This window comes from Rissa tridactyla, chromosome 10 (genome assembly GCF_028500815.1).
Source record: "Rissa tridactyla isolate bRisTri1 chromosome 10, bRisTri1.patW.cur.20221130, whole genome shotgun sequence".
Classification (NCBI taxonomy): domain Eukaryota; kingdom Metazoa; phylum Chordata; class Aves; order Charadriiformes; family Laridae; genus Rissa; species Rissa tridactyla.
In genome coordinates, this window is record NC_071475.1 from 1919166 (window position 1) to 1936596 (window position 17431).

At 36.5% G+C, this 17431-nt stretch overlaps 1 protein-coding gene across 1 annotated transcript in view; it reads right to left on the reverse strand.

Moving 5' to 3' along the window:
- Positions 1-17431, reverse strand: part of ERC2 (ELKS/RAB6-interacting/CAST family member 2) — a 370025-nt gene that overhangs the window by 285308 nt on the left and 67286 nt on the right. The window contains exons 3-4 of the mRNA XM_054216425.1: positions 15346-15369; positions 14300-14716 (exon numbers count right to left, since the gene is read on the reverse strand). Of these exons, the coding sequence (XP_054072400.1) occupies positions 14300-14716; positions 15346-15369 (441 nt within the window). The remainder of the gene's footprint in view (positions 1-14299; positions 14717-15345; positions 15370-17431) is intronic.

The following is a 17431-nucleotide window of genomic DNA, read 5'->3' on the forward strand; positions in this document are numbered from 1 at the left end:
GCATGTATGTGTAACTGCACTACAATAGCAGAAAAAATCCCCAACAAAGGTTCGTTCACCATTATGTTATTTCTTCTAGTTACCAAAACCTCCACAGGCATCTTCTATGTGAGGCAAAAAGAATGAAGAATGAAAGCTACATCTTAGGGAATTATCAGGATGGTGACTCCCTAGGATACTGTAATTCTTCATCAAAATGGATGTTTAATAGATGGCAGCAAAGGCAACAACTGAGCAGTAGTATATTGGGTGTTCTCGTCTATCTGACACTTCCACAATCACTTGTAAAAATGTAAATAGTAGAACGTTGAATTACTTATACTTACGACAGATAAAATAATCACAAATGATGTAGCCTACGAGCCTTAAGATGTAGATGAATGACATGCTTTCTCACTGAAAACATTGAGTTTTTGGATGGCAGCTTCTTCACCATAAATAAGGGATGCTGGAGCCACGAGAGTGCCCCATGTCTCATAGGTGCCTTAAGCTGCAAGATGCAGTAGCTCTATTCAGCTGCTTGAACTCAAGATCTTGCTACAAACTTGCTAACATTTAAAAAAAAAAATCCCTAAGTGGTTCCCTAATATGCTATCATATTTTGCCTGTACACTTGACTAGCTCATAATAATTAAATTGTATTTTATTATAAAAGTTGTTTAAATTATAATTGTCAGACATTTAAATTAACCTTGTTTCAAAACGATGTGATTGCACCCCCAGTCATCTTTTCAATACTGCTGTAAACCGTTGCTTTATTACCTTGATCACCATAGACTGACAAGAAAAAAAGAGAAAAAAAAAAAAGTCTGAGGCAACCACTATTCCTATTCCTCCAGAGTTCTATGTATACTGACATAAGAAACAAAGATGCATATACACCAAAAAAAAATTTGTGAAAAAACCAAAATTTTGTTTGGGTTTTTTTGGTTATTTACTTTCCCGGTTTTCAGATGAGGTCTAGTTTTAACAACATTAGAGAATAGAGGCTCCCTGTACTAAATACAAAGTAAAGCACTGGAAACGTTAAAGAGTAAAGAGATGGGTTTAGAAACACCAAAGCTTTCTTATGTGTAGCAGTTAGGCCAAAGGAATCTTGATGTGCAAGGGTACAAGCAACATTATGATTCATCTGTCTTTTTTCTGTCTTTTTCCCTGCTCCATGTCCCACCTCCCCTGAGCCCCAATGGTCACTAGTTGCCCAATGTGTTCTGTCTCGCTTGTTACAGGATCAGGTTCCAAAATTCTTTTAATGTCTTGCATATATTCTATGCTATTAGTTTCATGCAGTTTAAAAGTCTTATGTATTTTTCAGTAGATTATAAATTTTAAAACTAAAAGGAATTATGAAGGCCTGTTGTTTGATCAATGAGAGTCCTCATTTGAACTTTTTTTACATTTTTCGGTTGAAACGATGCACTTTTTTTGCTGTTTTGAGTAAGTCCCAGCTATTTCTTCTCAAGGAACACAATAATTTATCTACTACAGAAAGATAATAAAGGAACAATGAATATGTCATGCAGATGAGAAATTAAATTTTGAATAGGAGATTTAGATGTACAATTCCTACCAGAGTTAGTAAGAAATTAGCTTTTCAAAAATCTTTCTACATCTTATTAATTAATTTTATTATATATATATATAGCCTTCTCATCTAATATCAGGTACTTTATTTTACATAATTAAGTAATTATAGGAAGTATTTCATACTGAAGGCTATATCTATACATTGGCTTTCATGTCAGAGGATCCAAAGTGCATCACAAACTACGTGACGCAAAGGCAGCTACATATGTGTTGCCTTTGGCTTCTTCAGTATGGTTATACATCACCATGCCATTAAAAAGGCAAGAAACCCTTCAGAGTAAGCTAAGTATTACAAGCCTATCTTGAAATGCAGCAGGGCATGTCAGGATGACTTGAGATATTCTCCACCATCCACACCCCAGTCACATCGTGTCAGTGCAGTAGTGTGTTTCGGCAGCTGGGGTATGAGAGCACATATCATGGTTAAACTCCAAACCATTCAAAAGAGGAAGATGACATCTTAGTTTGCTCTTTTTCTTTTGAAAATCAAATTACAAACCTTGATTAATACATTGGGAACTGGATTCCACTAATTCCTTCAGACTGAATTCCCGATTTCACTTTTTCTGTAGAGAGCTGACAATACGTTTTAGTCTCCTTGCTTTGATTGTTAGATGCAGCTATTCTAAACTGCATTCAGTTTACAGACAACTATAAAATCTCCATGAAAGTTTCTTTCCATCGACTTTAACTGAAGGTAGTCCACCTCTTAATTCTATCATTGCAAAATGAGCGATGGAAAATAACAAAGAGGGTGCGATCATCTGTGAAAACCAGAATTAAAACCAATCCTCGTTCAAGAGTGCCATCTAGTGATCAAAATAACCCTACAGCCTTTATATGAAGGATGTGAACTCATCAAGTTATCGACTGATTTTTAGGAATTATTTACATTTGAAACCATAGAATGACAAAGTTTCTCATCTCTAGCAGGCTGCTCTTGCTGCAGATTACAGTATCTCACTCAAAGGCCACAGCATAGCACATTCTCAAGTGACAAGCGTAACTTGAATGTCTTTCACCTCCAATGTTGAATGAATTTTAGATACCCGGAAGTCTGTATCTTCATAAACCTCACAGTGCATATCCATATGCAGAAGTCTGCAGAAGTCTGACCATTCCAGAGGAAACAAAGTAACGTGTATGTAAACGGAGAAGTGGTGTTTGGGAATGGTGCTGGGTATTAAGGAAACACACAGCATTGATAATAGAAGTACACTACTAACTTTCCTCAGCTCTCATTACAAATCTCCATATGTGGGGACTGGTTTGTGATATAAGGAGAGGAGAGATTTAATCTTTGATTAATATTGTTCCCTATGCAGTGTAATTTTATGCAGTGTTGACTGGGACTATTCCTACAAGCATGTGCACAGTTGTAGTGAGGTTCTAATGAGATAAGGCCTGTCATGTTCCCATCATAATTCAAAATGCCAACATTAGAACTATTCAGAGGACACTTTCTCACATCTTTGTTTTTAAACAAACTATACAATTAGATTCTGATCAATAGTTTACACAAGTGTCTTGAAAGAAAGGCATGATGGCAGAATCAGAAGCTAAAAGGAAAAGCGAACCATAAAGTACTCTCTAGTTAGCAAGTTATATGACAGTAGATTATAAACCAGCTGCTAACTTAGAAAGGAAATAACTTTGAAAAAGCAAGCAAATCAAACAAAAATATGCTCTACTCTTGTAATAGCATGTGGTTGGTTTTTTTTTTAATCTCCACTCCTTGACAAGAGAATATATGATATATGGGTTGCAGTCAATGGCTCAATGTCCACATGGAAACCAGTGACAAGTGGTGTTCCTCAGGGGTCAGCACTGGGACCAGTGCTGTTTAACATCTTTGTCGGTGACATGGACAGTGGGATTGAGTGCACCCTCAGCAAATTTGCCAATAACACCAAGCTGTGTGGCATGGCTGACACACTGGAGGGAAACTATGCCATCCAGAGGGACCTGGACAAGCTTGAGAGATGGAACTGTGCGAACCTCATGAAGTTCAGCCAGGCCAAGTGCAAGGTCCTACACCTGGGTCATGGCAATCCCAGGCACAAATACAGGTTGGGCAGAGAATGGATTGAGAGCAGCCCTGACGAGAAGGACTTGGGTGTGCTGGTGGACAAGAAGCTCAACATGAGCAGGCAATGCACACTTGCAGCCCAGAAAGCCAACCGCATCCTGGGCTGCATCAAAAGAAGCGTGGCCAGCAGGTCAAGGGAGGTGATTGTGCCCCTCCACTCTGCTCTGGTGAGACCCCACCTGGAATACTGTGTCCAGCTCTGGAGACACCAACATAAGAAGGACATGGACCTGCTGGAACAGGTCCAGTGGAGGGCCATGAAGATGATCAAAGGGCTGGAGCGCCTCTGCTGTGAGGACAGGCTGAGAGAGTTGGGGTTGATCAGCCTGGAGAAGAGAAGGCTCCAGGGAGACCTTACAGCGGCCTTCCAGTACCTAAAGGGGGCCTACAGGAAAGATGGGGAGGGACTCTTTATCAGGGAATGTTATGACAGGACATGGGGTAATGGTCTCAAACTGAAAGAGGGCAGATTTAGATTGGATATCAGGAAGAAATTCTTTACGGTAAAGGGCGGTGAGCCCCTGGCCCAGGTTGCCCAGGGAAGCTGTCAATGCCCCATCCCTGGAGGTGTTCAAGGCCAGGCTGGATGAGCAGCCTGGTCTAGCCGGAGGTGTCCCTGCCCAGGGCAGAGAGGTTGGAACTAGATGATCTTTAAGGTCTCTTCCAGCCCAAACCATTCTGTGAAAATGGAATACGCTAAGTTTTGCCATGCCTCCAGTTTTCATAGCACAGTTCCTCTAGAAAAACATAAGAAGTTTCACACAACCTTTCTTTTAATATGAATACTGCTGCAAAAGATTAGCATAATCTTGATAGCCGTATAATAATTTCTAATAGGAATTTTAATATGTACTGCTTACCTAACATGCCATTGGTTATTTGTTCATTTAACACAATAAAAGTGACTAAAACCTCTTCTACATCAGCCAGATCTATGAACTTACAAAACTGAATCATGCTTTGGAAGTATGGCAGAAACAATGCATCTTCTCTTTTTTGTTGGCACAAGCATACTTCTTTTTTGAAGTATGGCACTTCACTTTCCCCGTAAATGGGATACATTGTCAGTGACTGGTGAAGAAGCATCAAATACCATACTTTGAAGACAGCCACAAACAAACCATCTGAACAATAATTTGACTTATTCTGCATATAACTACCACAGAAAATACATTACTTCATTACCAAACAATTGCTTCTTGTCAAAAGCAATCCTGCAGAACAGACTAATTCTTTTGTTTTATATACATTTGCAATTAAGGAGTTTAATTCAAAGAGAAACCTGAACTCAATTAAGCTTTAATCTTAAAGTATCATCTGAAAACTATCAATAGTCACCAAAATTTATGTGCCAAATAAGGGCACAAGTTAATAACACCTTTTTTCACCAATACTTTCAGATATCTAGTAAACAATATGCTATTTCTTGTCCAGCATCTGAAGACCACTACTTTAGTTAATAAAGTAAGCATTCGTTTAAAATGGATGATACAGTAATTTTTCAGACCAATTTTCCTTCTGGGGCATTCAATATATCTGAATAAAAAAGCTGGTTCAGCTTTGAGGTCCACCTCATAAGCACTTTTCCAGTTCCTTATGTCTGCTGGCTGAGGGTCAGTAATTTTAAATTGCAGTAAGCGCACCTAACATGACTGTTACTCTAACACTCGCTTAGTTCATTTTAAAGTTTTTTAAGTAGGAAAACAGCATCTGCCATAGGAGACCATATCATTAACCAGTGATATCTTACATCCTGACTGTACTGTCCAATGGTTATTGCCCCAAAGGAAGCTGAAAAAACCCCCAGTAGATTCAGTCAGCTGTACCACAATATGAAACGGGGGTAGGAGTCAGCAAAAGCGGGACACATTATTTGCATGTGCCCAGTGTAGGCAGAAGATTAGAGGGATGTGATTTAATTAAGTTTATTGGTTTGAGAAGTATGAACAATAATGCAGCATATGAGTAAGAACCCACTTGACTAAAGCCTTAATTCTTTGACCTCATCCTGAAAAAACTTTTTTTTTTTCAATACGTAAAGATTAGCCTAGAACCTGCATTACTACTATGTAATCAGGTCTACACTTCTTTTACTAGAAACCAGGCCAGCATGATCTTACAAGACTATGAAAGACAATAAATAATAGAAGGAAAATAGAAAGCAATGCTATTTCAGAATACTAGATCTTACCCTCAAGAGAGAGCTTATGATGCAACCGAAAGTTACCAAGTGTTAAGGACGTGCACTCTTGCCCACACCTAGAATTGAACTGATCCCCCTGAATTTTCAAAATACACAAAATACTGCCTGCTTTGCACTGGCAGAACTGGTAATCTGATAAACTCTCCAAGTCTGGCTGGACTGAAACAGGGTGCTTGCAAGGAACAGTGTTTGTACTAGAAATCTCACACCTAATGACAACTCTTCCACCCCAAGCACTCAGCTGACCTTAAATTAACAACTGAGAACCCTCTTACCCAGGGCTTACTCTTCACACAGCTATCAGCGCTACCCTTTTGCTAAGCCTTTTCATTTCCAGCTGTCTTCTTCTTAAGGTGATTTGACCATAGTTGCTTACAGCAGTTTCTAGTAGCTCATGTTTTAAACAAAACCTGTTTAACGTGTTAGCATGTTAAAATACACCCTTCTATTTTAAATTCAAATCTTGAAAAGAGACACTCCTTTTTCAACTACTGCAGTTTCATTTGCATAGTGGACTGAAATGAATAACAGTGACCAGGGAACGTATATGGGACTCATCCAGATCCTTCCCCGGGCTTCACTACCGATTTTCTGAGACCTGGGCAGTTTGCTGACTTACCTTTTGTTTCGTTTTCCTCATCTATAGAAGAGGAGTATTACACTAAAAAAGACACTGAGAGATAATTTGTTAAAAATAAACTGTGAGGCATGCAAAAATTATTGTCAACACAGGTCAGTGGAAAGATCAATATTTTTGTTATATTTAGAGTGCTTATGTTCTGGAAGACACATTCAGACTCTTCTGTGAAGTATTTCCGTAATTTTGAGTTGACTGATCCCAGTGGTAATCATTATTTATAATGAGCTATGTATACAATAAAACTACATCTTAAATAATTTGGTGCTTTGTTTTGGTTTTTGTGTTTGTTTTTTAATCTTCAGTGATGTTTCTTATGTTTCTTTTCCCCCCTTTTATTTATTTTTATTACATTTTATGTGAACAACAGAGCACCACTGATTTTACCTTTTTTTTTTTTTTTTTTTTTTTTAAGCAGGTAGCTCTAAGAAGGTAGAAATATGACTTCTCCCTGAATGGATAAACTGATTAGGAAACACGACTTCTATCAGATAGCACTGTCTAAGTGTTACATTGTGCACAGCAAATAAGGAGATGCAAAAATCACTCTCAATCTAGTTCCACTTCAGTTCAGGAACAGCAAGTGTCCACTCTGACAAGTTTTGTGGTTTTTTTTAATGAATTCTAAGAAAAGTCTTAGCCATGGATTATCTAATGGGAACAGAATTACTAAATGAAAGTAATTCTAAAATAAATGTTGAAAATAGCACATAATATGACCAAATGACCTTCAAATGCATTTCTAAGCATAACAAACTGTGCTATGACTATAAATTCTCTGGGATTTATGATCTGTATCTTACACCTCCTCAGCCCAATCAGGTTCCTCAACGACTCTGGGCACTCTCTTCCATACTACTCTCTGGGTACATCTTCTTGCACTTAGGAGAGAGTCTAAAGGAATTCAAGGGTAACCAACTCCTCTCTTCCCTGCAAACTCAACTCTGATTCTTTCTGTGAAAATACATCAGTGTGTAAAAGCTGCGAGTCACATACATAAGCTATTGTCATTCATATGAACAAGGATAAGATGAAGCCAGAGAAAATTAATTACATTATGAAGTAATGAAGTTATTGCCACAGAGGTGAGTAGCGGCATGTTTAAGAACAGAGACTTTACAAGACAACAGAAAGAAGAAGAAAGGAAACGAAACCTGCGACAGAAACCAAAATTGATCACTTTTCTCTGTCTAATTATCGGCTAGCCTCTAAAATGTTTACATGCAGCCTGAAAGTTGTAAATGTGTGAAGCGAGCAAAGAGCCCTGCAAAGATAGTATTTCCCCGTGTGGGGTCAATACTAGTTTTACAGCAATTCAGGACCGTCCCCAGATTCCCTTCTAAAGGATGCACTTTCCAGGAATGCTGGCAGGATCAACACTTATCAGAGTCACATATCGAAAGGTATAGAAAACCCAGCTTGTTTATGAATCTCTTATTTTCCTCTCTCTTCCTAAAATAATTCCTTTAGTTGCTACTCTGAGACATGTCAGTTTGACAGTTTTCTCGTATTCTAGATTCCAAACTGCTGGTGATGTCATGTCATGGAGAGTAATCCTGTCTTTAATGAAACTGATTTCTAAATGAACAAAGCTTTCTTATCCTCTATGTGGACTTATAAAAACTATCGCAACCAAGTACCCTGGCAAGAATATCACGGAGCATAACAAAATCTGAATGGGCTAGCTTAGAAGTAATAACTGTTCTCTAGCGCATAATCAGGTTCTGTCTACTTTCTCGTGTCTGGAGTGACTGCCAACGTTGCAAAGTCCTTCTGTATACTTAAGGGGTCACCTTAAAAACACATATTGCTATTGATATTTTGATAGAAAGTAATTGTCTTTCTAGAAACTGATTAGATTAATATTTTGAGCTGAGCCAGAAGAAATAAAAGAGGCACTAATGAACCTAATAAAGAGGTTCAGTCTAGAATGGTTGTTAATCTATATAACTAACTTCAGGGAAGGAACGTTTGGTGTCGATAAAGCATTTCCTTAGTAAATTACTGCTGGCTCCAGTGTAAGACATTTACAGTAAACACCAAAAGTCTGCAAGGCATCTGTTCTATTCACAGTGGAAGAAGGAACTTTGCTCCATTAATAACTTTAAAAACATGCAATAACTAATTCATGATGGCAGTTCAAATCCTATCAGCAGCCTTCATTATTTGACCAAGCTGAGTTCAAAGATAGAGCAAGTTTTAAAAAATCCTTGAAAGTTTAAAAGTACACTTTAAATTATAATAAAGAAGCTGTGTCGTTCTTCTTTCTACTAAATATAAAAAAGCTGTAGCTTTAAACCATGTGCAACAACATTATTTTAAGAATACATGCAAGATAAGAGTTAAAATGTGTATATAAAATCCTATATGATCTCAGATTCTGTTGTAGTGAAATTGTATGTTATATAGAGAGGGCATGTGTAATATACGTGTATGTATATATAATAAAATACTTGCTGGAATTTTAACATTTGACTTTACTAGAGATTTAGTGGGACTTTGCCTAAGGCAAGTTTTTAATAGCAATAATAAAAAAATACTTAATGGTACTTAGGGTAAATAATGTGTGGTCGCTATGTTTAAAAAAAAGTAATACCAAACATCTGTGCTAGATTTCCACGTGATAAAATCCCCACGTTACTTACAGTTCTCCCAAAGTTATACAGAAAAAAAAGCTTTAATTAAAATTCTGAGAGAGACATGTGACAACCAATTTAAGAACTTTAAGGCAGGCATCTTGTGTTTTCTGACAGGAATGTATATTTAGTGATCTTCATGATATTTAATTCTGAACATGAAGAATGCCATGGTATGACAATTATGGCCTCAAGACAGATTTTCAACCGTTAAGCGTGTATTTGCGAAGAGCACTTTGTTCCATATGGGATTATTTCCTTATCAGAACAAATGCTATATCATTTTGTCTCAAAAAAATCAATAAAATTCAGCTACCTTTCAAATACATTACTAAAAATATTTGAGTGAGGTTAGTTAGTTACAGACACAGGATTCAGCCTAACTCAGTGATAGAAAACCGAGTGCAAACTGGGCAGAAGTTCTCAGAATCCATGGAAAAGAGCTCTATATTCTCTCCTCAATACGCTGCATTTCCAAAACTGAAACAGAAACACATGCTCACACGTTTTGCTATTCAATCAGTTTTATTTGCTTTTTTGCTTTGTGAATGGGCAACTAATAAAACTTTGTTACAACTATTGCAAAGCTGGGAACATCTAGCTATCTTTGTGAAAGCTTATTGCCTAGGTTTTAAACTCCTTAATAGATAGAAAGAAATCTAATCCCATTTTTTGCATAGCTTATTTCCAAAGATTTTAATGAACCTTACCACAATGAACACTGATATTCTTTGCTATTCCTGTAAAAGAGCAGGATTCCAACTTCAGCTGAAGTGTCCTCCTCCTGTTGTATAATAAGGCTCAAATTTGCCATTCCTAAGACCTTCAAACACAAAACTTGAGTAAACCTATCATCACAAGTTTGCCCCTGTAAAACAAAGTTTAAAGATGCAGTGGACTGCATGCAGCAGAAAGGTACAGTCTTTGAGGGCCAGGTAGTTAAGACGCCAAAGTCAGTCTGAATCTGCTAAGAACAGGAAAACAAAGTAAAAAATGTTTGGTTTTTTTATTTTCCGGAGTTATTCCCATGCCCGCGGTACACTAGCTATTTTTATGCCTCTTCCCTGTGCCTCCCCTAAGAAATATAATCTAAGGTCTGGAGAAATTCCGTATCTTCAAAGGTAGCCATATTATGAATTCTGCTACGGCTATTCACAGGAAAAAAATAAATAACCAATGGCTTAAAAAAGAGAAAGTTTTCATGATTTTGGGATATTTTGCAAATTATTTTGAATTCAAACAGTAGGATATTGGTTTTATGGTAATATGCAGGCAGAAAATGAAAAACATTTCATAATTGACAAAGCGGTAGAAACTGAAGGACAACAAGAAAAGTTATTTCTCTCTACCTAGCCAAGTAAGTTTTGAAAAAATTAATAGCTAGACAAAAGCAGCTCTGGAATAACAAAGAATATATCCCTTACTATACAATTCCTTGTATGATCAGTGTTCAGGGGGGTGCAGGTCGAGGAGATAGAATTGACAGCCATTGGAGACATGGGTGTGTAGAAAAGGGTGTCCTTAATTGCCAGTGTTCCACAACCAGTTACTTCAGTTTCTCTCACAGCATGTTAGTTTTATTCTCTGGTTTGGTCAAAATTCCCCCCACCAGTTATTATTAATAACATCAATTTCTTCTGCTTCTCATCCATTAGCTTTCTATCCCACCATGTTGACAGATCTAAAAGACCGGGAATGAATAAGAGAGAAGACGGATTCCAGGTTTGGCACTATTTTAAAGCACTAAGAAATGAACAGCGTAAGGTAGAAAAATATAGTTGTGTTAGGGGAAAACATGTTCAAAAGCTCAGCAAAATACATGTAACGCTTGGCCTCTCTCCAGCTATGATTTAAAAGGTAACAGGATGGTACACAATTAGATTTCAAGAACTGAAAAACTTCATATTGAAAGTATTTTTAAACTAAATACCAACACCATAGCTTATGAGAAGTCCATCTATATACGTTTTTCAATGTAGTGTTGAGGCTGTGGAAAATCAACAGTCTTCACCTTTTTTTTTTCCCCCCACAGTCAACCTCATTTCCACCATGTTCAGGTTTTTTTCCCATAGATAGCCCTCTCTCCGCTGGAGAATACAGCAGAACCTATTACTGTAAGGCTAAATTGACACACAGAAAACTCTGATCCTTGAATAACTTAATTTGCTGCTACAAAGAAACTTATCTCCCCTAACTTGTTTCAAGTGCAGGGGCAGAAAGTCAAATAGCAATACCAATTAAAAAACAGAAACAAGCGTTCAGGATTTGATCAAACAGTATGTTACACTTGACAATACACTAGTTTCTCAGCAATACACACTCAACACACGAGCATAATACTCCAACCTGTGAAAATACAGACAGCAAAGTATTTTAGATGAGGTTCTAAAATGAAAAATAATTTGTTAAAGATACAGAAAGATTAACACAATTTAAGCAAATACTAAAAAATTAGTGAATGGAATTAATTAAAAATGTATCCAAGTTCCAGTTTACTTTTAAAGCATTCTTAGGAAAAAAAAAATAATCCAGTAACTCTGCAAGGTCATTTACACAGTTAGGGTGAAAACTTACAAACACTAGTTAAAAAAATAAAATTATAAATCCACTGAGGAGACCACTGCAGGAGACTCAACACAGTAATCTCTGTTTTATCATGTTGGAAAACTGTATTGTGCAGGATGAAGACTACAGGCAGTGACAGTAATTCAAACAAGCACTGCAGAATAACAAGGACTTACCAAACTACACATGAAGATCAAAGCTGATCCATTTGGACTTTTAACTAATAGATAAAACTATACAGAATATCTGATTTTCCCTCAAAGCAAGCAGACAACAAGACAGCAAAAGACAAAATTTGAACTTCAGAACATTTTCCAAGAGCCTGCTTGAACAATCAAATCCAGATTCCTGGAAAAACAAGCAGGCAGCTACTAAACATTTCGTTTCTAAAGAGTTCGTAAACCCTACGCATCATACTTCCAAGGTCCCTAAAACATACTTCAAATATGCAGAAAAAAAAATTTCAAAATCCATAAATACCATGTGCAACAGGAAGAGAGCTGGAAAGACAGTTCACCCAAAGCCTTGAATTCTTATAATAGCAAGGAAATAGCAAAATCTTCAAATCACTAGATAGTTCCTGACAATCTAAACAAGGACAGATTCCAGACAGCAAACCTAGTAAATTTTTAAACCCTGACCAGTTAACAAGGCATATCAGCATGTCATAAGCAGAAACTCCAGTAAACCCCATTCTATACTTGCAGTACTCCAGAGGAAAGACAACCTCTACATCCTCATATAAATTAAGGGAGAAATAATATTTTTCCCGGACCCTGAGGGTAACCCAGGGGGAACTCTGAAACGTAACATTAATTCAGTATAAATATAGGAGAAACATGCACAGTCTTTAAGTAGCAACATGACCTTCTTTCAGCATTCCTTGCACTGATCAATGAATTGGATGCCCAAGGACTCGACTTGGAAGGTTATGTTTTATCTCCTTTTCAGGCTCTATTTAGATCTATTTCACAGGATCACAGAATGACAGGGGTTGGAAGGGACCTCCGGAGATCATCTAGTCCAACCCCCCTGCCAAAGCTGTGCTAATTAGAAACCGTTTTCAAATTTCTGCTGTAAATTTATTCACGTCCAATACACACCCAAATTAGGATTCACAAACTTAAGTGATACTGGTGCAACAGGTGAAATACAAAACAAATAATAAATACCAAATTATCCATCCTTGAAACAGACCGTAGGTACTACTCTGAGAATAGCAGATCTAAATCCAGAAACTTGACTGCTAGTTTATAGAACTTCTCTCACAATCCTCCCTCATCACAAACTCAGTATCATTAATTCCTTATGCAACTCCTTTCAAGATCCATTCACTTTCAGGCTTCATTAACAGGTGGCATCACTTTTTAATTAAAATTCTGCCTGTGATAAGATTTAGGATCCATGCCTTTACAAGAAAACTGTACGGAAATGTATCATTGTGCCTTGCAAATTTTCCAGTTTCCACACTTCAGACGGGCCCCAGATACCAAAGCCCTCAATATTCTAGGTTAGAGAAGACCACACACACAAAAAAAAAAAAAGGAAGAAAAAAGAAAACTAAAGTAGACATAACCTAATTATAAAATAATTTGCCCACAGCCAAGAAAACATTTTGACAACATTCTGTAGATGTAAATAGCTGTTCTTAATCTTCAGCATTCATATGTTTAGTGATATATAGGAGCCAATAATAGTTTTTTATGCTCTTGTATAATTTTATTCATGCTTTTATCTGTCAGGCAAATTGTTGTTTTTCCTAGACTGGAAGTCCAATCAGACTACACTGTTTCTAGGGAACGGATCTGTTTGTCACAATTCTTCTTACTGCGGGTAGCTTGTACTCTTTCACCCTGCAATTTTCACCCTTCTTAGCAGGAAGCAACAGGGTCTTTCTGAGGAAGACTCACTGTCTTGTTCGCCTGACACCAGTCACATGATAATGCTGACGGGCTGTAGAGCGCAGATGGGCTTGACACCAGGCGAGATTTTCTTTCAATTGTACTAATTCAATCATCCCAAATCCAGTCCCAAAAATGCATGCACACGTCATGTGGGTGGGCTTGGGATCAAATTAAGGGTCTCTCAAGCTATGGTGCAGACATCACCCCCGTGTTTTAACGTACAACATTATGTGGTACATTTACTCAAAAAGTTGGGGCACCGCACATGAGAATACATTAGAAATGCACATAGGCAGAAGGCTTTGTTTATATGGAAGGCAAAACATTTTAGAACACTCATTTCAAACACAAAGGGTAAAATCAAATACAAAAGTAGCATGCACTCATGGCTATTTAGTTTATAGCACCAGAAGGTGTTACTTCTCTCTTCAGTAGTTCTAGTCTTCATTTGCCAAACACTAATTTGTGAAAATACAAAGAACACAGAAACTATGCTATACTTGCTTTCAAACATCATATAATCCTGCTGTGTATTCATTACAGATGTAAAACAAAAGCATGTTATATTTTTTATTAAAAAGTGAGAGCAAAAAAGAAAACACTTAGATACTCTATATGTTTCTAAAACTGCAGCAAGTACTTTGACAATATCTTTTAAATAAATGAGTTTTTTCTTACCTCTCTAAGATGCATGTTTTCCTTCTCCTTCTGATCTAAAATCACTTCTAAATGATTAACCTGAGATTCAGCCTCTGCCATCCTTCGAGTTCTCTCATTGTCATCTTCCATTCCTTTAGATGGCAAACCTTTACTTTGCAACATTTCCAGAAGCTTTTTTATTGATTCATCTCTGGCATTTAGTGTTTGCTTTTGTGTTTCAATCCTAAGCTCCATTTCTTCTAGCGTTTTTCTCAACAGGAAGAGCTCTTTAGCTTGTCTATCATGTTCTGCTTGAAGTCTTCGAAAATTCTCCTCTGTGAGCTCAATGGTAAAATGCTCAGCCCCTCGGTTTCCACTTTCTTGCTGGAGAAGATGGTTAAGGTCTCTCTGGGTTCTAAGCTCATCTTGAAGTGCCTGGATTGTCATTTGCAGATGCTGCAATAAGAAAGAAAAGAAAAAAAAAAAAAAATCAATTTAGGACCTGAATGTAGGACTAGTCTTTGATTAAACTTTTGTTGTACGTTGTTACAGAAATTCATTAGAATCAATGATGAAAGTATATCAAATGACCTTATAAAATAGCAAATGCACGTGACAATATTTGTAATGACATCTTTCAAGTGCTTCTAGGAAAGAAAAAAAAAAAGACAACACACACACAGAATAGTTTCAGGTACAGATAAAATAAATAGCAAAGAAAGGCAAACCAACAAACCCAAACACTAGGCAGTGACACATCCATTAATACAGTCAATATGTACCTATAAAGCCGAAAGACTCAGTATTCCATGTTTTCTAAATTACTTCAGAGACTAAAGGTAATTCTGCCCTGCATGGTGCTCTACAGTACTGTTTATAAAGTCAATCAAAGCACTCATTATAATTGAAGGGGACTTTGGGGAGGGGCTGAGTTGGGGCTGGTTGGTTTTTGTTTTTTCTTTTGGCAACTCAAGCTATGAATGTGTTTAGTAAACAGGATTACTGTATCTCTAACAAGCAAACAAAAAACACAATAAGCAATACTGAATTTTGAAAAATAAATTGACTGCAAATAGTGGACAAACCTTTGTTCTCCTGGCATCCAAAAACTGAACAGCATGGTAAATGAAAAAATGAAGCAAAATCAACATAAATAAAGTTCAGATGCAAGCAAAAGAGATTCAACAGAAGGAACTGAATTTAACAAAAAGTATCTTCAACAGAAAAAATAATTTTATTGGGGTATACAGAAAGGCACCAACAACTTCACAGTACTCAAACATACAAACCTAAACTATAGACAGACTTCACTCAATAGATGTGAGAAATAAAAACATATTAGAAATAACTAATCACACAGTGAATAGTAACATTCCTATTTTATCTTACTGTTCTTTTACACTTCAAGGTTTTTCGAAACACAGTAACTTGGCCTAAAATATTTGTTCTACATCTGAGTACATGGGTCTTTCTCTATTCAAGAGGTAAACCTTGCACTCCTTATTCAACACAAATCAAAATCAAGGATTTTGCCCACGTTAAGATTGGAACATAGATAGTTATACTAAATTGCTACGGTTTGTTATGTTCATTACAGATTATGTTTTTTCTGCTAATTTTTTCCCTCTTTTACTGCCTACACAGCATACTGAATTTATAGAAGTATAAACTCCTGAATAGCCACATGGTCTGTACGAGAGGACGTAAATGCATGGCACTAGACTTTTTTTGCATTAATGGATATTCTGCAGCTCCGCATTCAAAAAACAAACAAACGAAAAAACCCAACACACACAAACAAGAAAACAAAAACAGATTAAGAAACCCTCAAAACATACCCACTCAAAAAACACCCCACCACCAAAAAAAAAGCCTAAACAAAAACAAACCCACAAAACTCCCCACAAAAAAGCCCACACAACCAGATAATTCATTAACACATGAACTCAATATAGGAGGCTTCCTCATTTTGTTTGGAGGACTTGGCAATGTTAGGTTTATGGTTGGACTCAATCTTAAAGGTCTTTTCCAACATAAATAATTCTATGATTTGCTACTACATTCACATTTAACACATTTACATCTAAAGCTATCAGTTTGTAACAATAATCTAAACTAAATGAAAAATACAAAACCTTAAGAAAATAGCCTCCTGAAATCATGCCTTTTATCAGTTATTTCAAATGGAAGAAAGTATTGCCAGTGGTAGAATTCAGTACAGTTTAACACTTTGAATCTGTTCTATCACTAGATAGCACTGTTTTAATAAATGTCAGGATCTCATTTTATATTTGCATCTTGTTAGGCATACACTCAGTTAAGAGTGTACAAATGTAGGCTACTCATCTACAGCCCTCATTTAGTTTAATAGTAATTCATATATTTTCTTAGTCTCATCATCTTTTTAATTATTTATATAAACTTAAAAGCTCACAATAAACTTAGAACTCCTCTAGATGTAGCAATTTTCTCATTTTAAATCTACCAATACACTGAGTATTTATGACTGCAAGATCGACAGTTTTAGCACAGAAATTCAGAGCATAAATCCAAATCAAATTTTCAAATAGTGCAGACATCACATTCAATGATTATTGAGGGAAGTAAACGAGGGAATTAACAAAGACAAGGGAAGGCAATGAAAAAGAGAGGCAGGTGGCACAAAGTAAACAGAATCAAAACCATTTCTTTTCAAATGCTTCTTCACTGTGTTAAGTCATAGGGACATAATAGATACCAATATTTGTAGATTACATTAATCAGACAGTACAGTGGTTTTGCCATGATTTCAAACTAAATGACATCTTGCCTTAGACAATACAGACTTGCTGTATTCTCTAATCCTTTGTAGCTTTGTAAGACTGAAAGTTGGAGAACAGATGCTTGAAATTACTGAATTAAAAGTAATTCTGTTTTTACTAAAGAGATTGCAAGTTTCCTTTCTAGAAGAAAATATTATTTTTCTTCACTAACATTAGAGCAGAAATATGGATGAAGACGTGGTTTAAGAGTATTAAAAAGAAAAGGAAGAAGAAAACCAGAAACCACCTTCACATTACATTACGTTCTTCAATATAAAACTACCGAGATGGAAAAGGCAAAAGAGCAGGTAAAAGTAACATTTCAAATTTAAAAAAAAAAAAAAAAAAAAGGCAAATTTTCAGAAAAAAA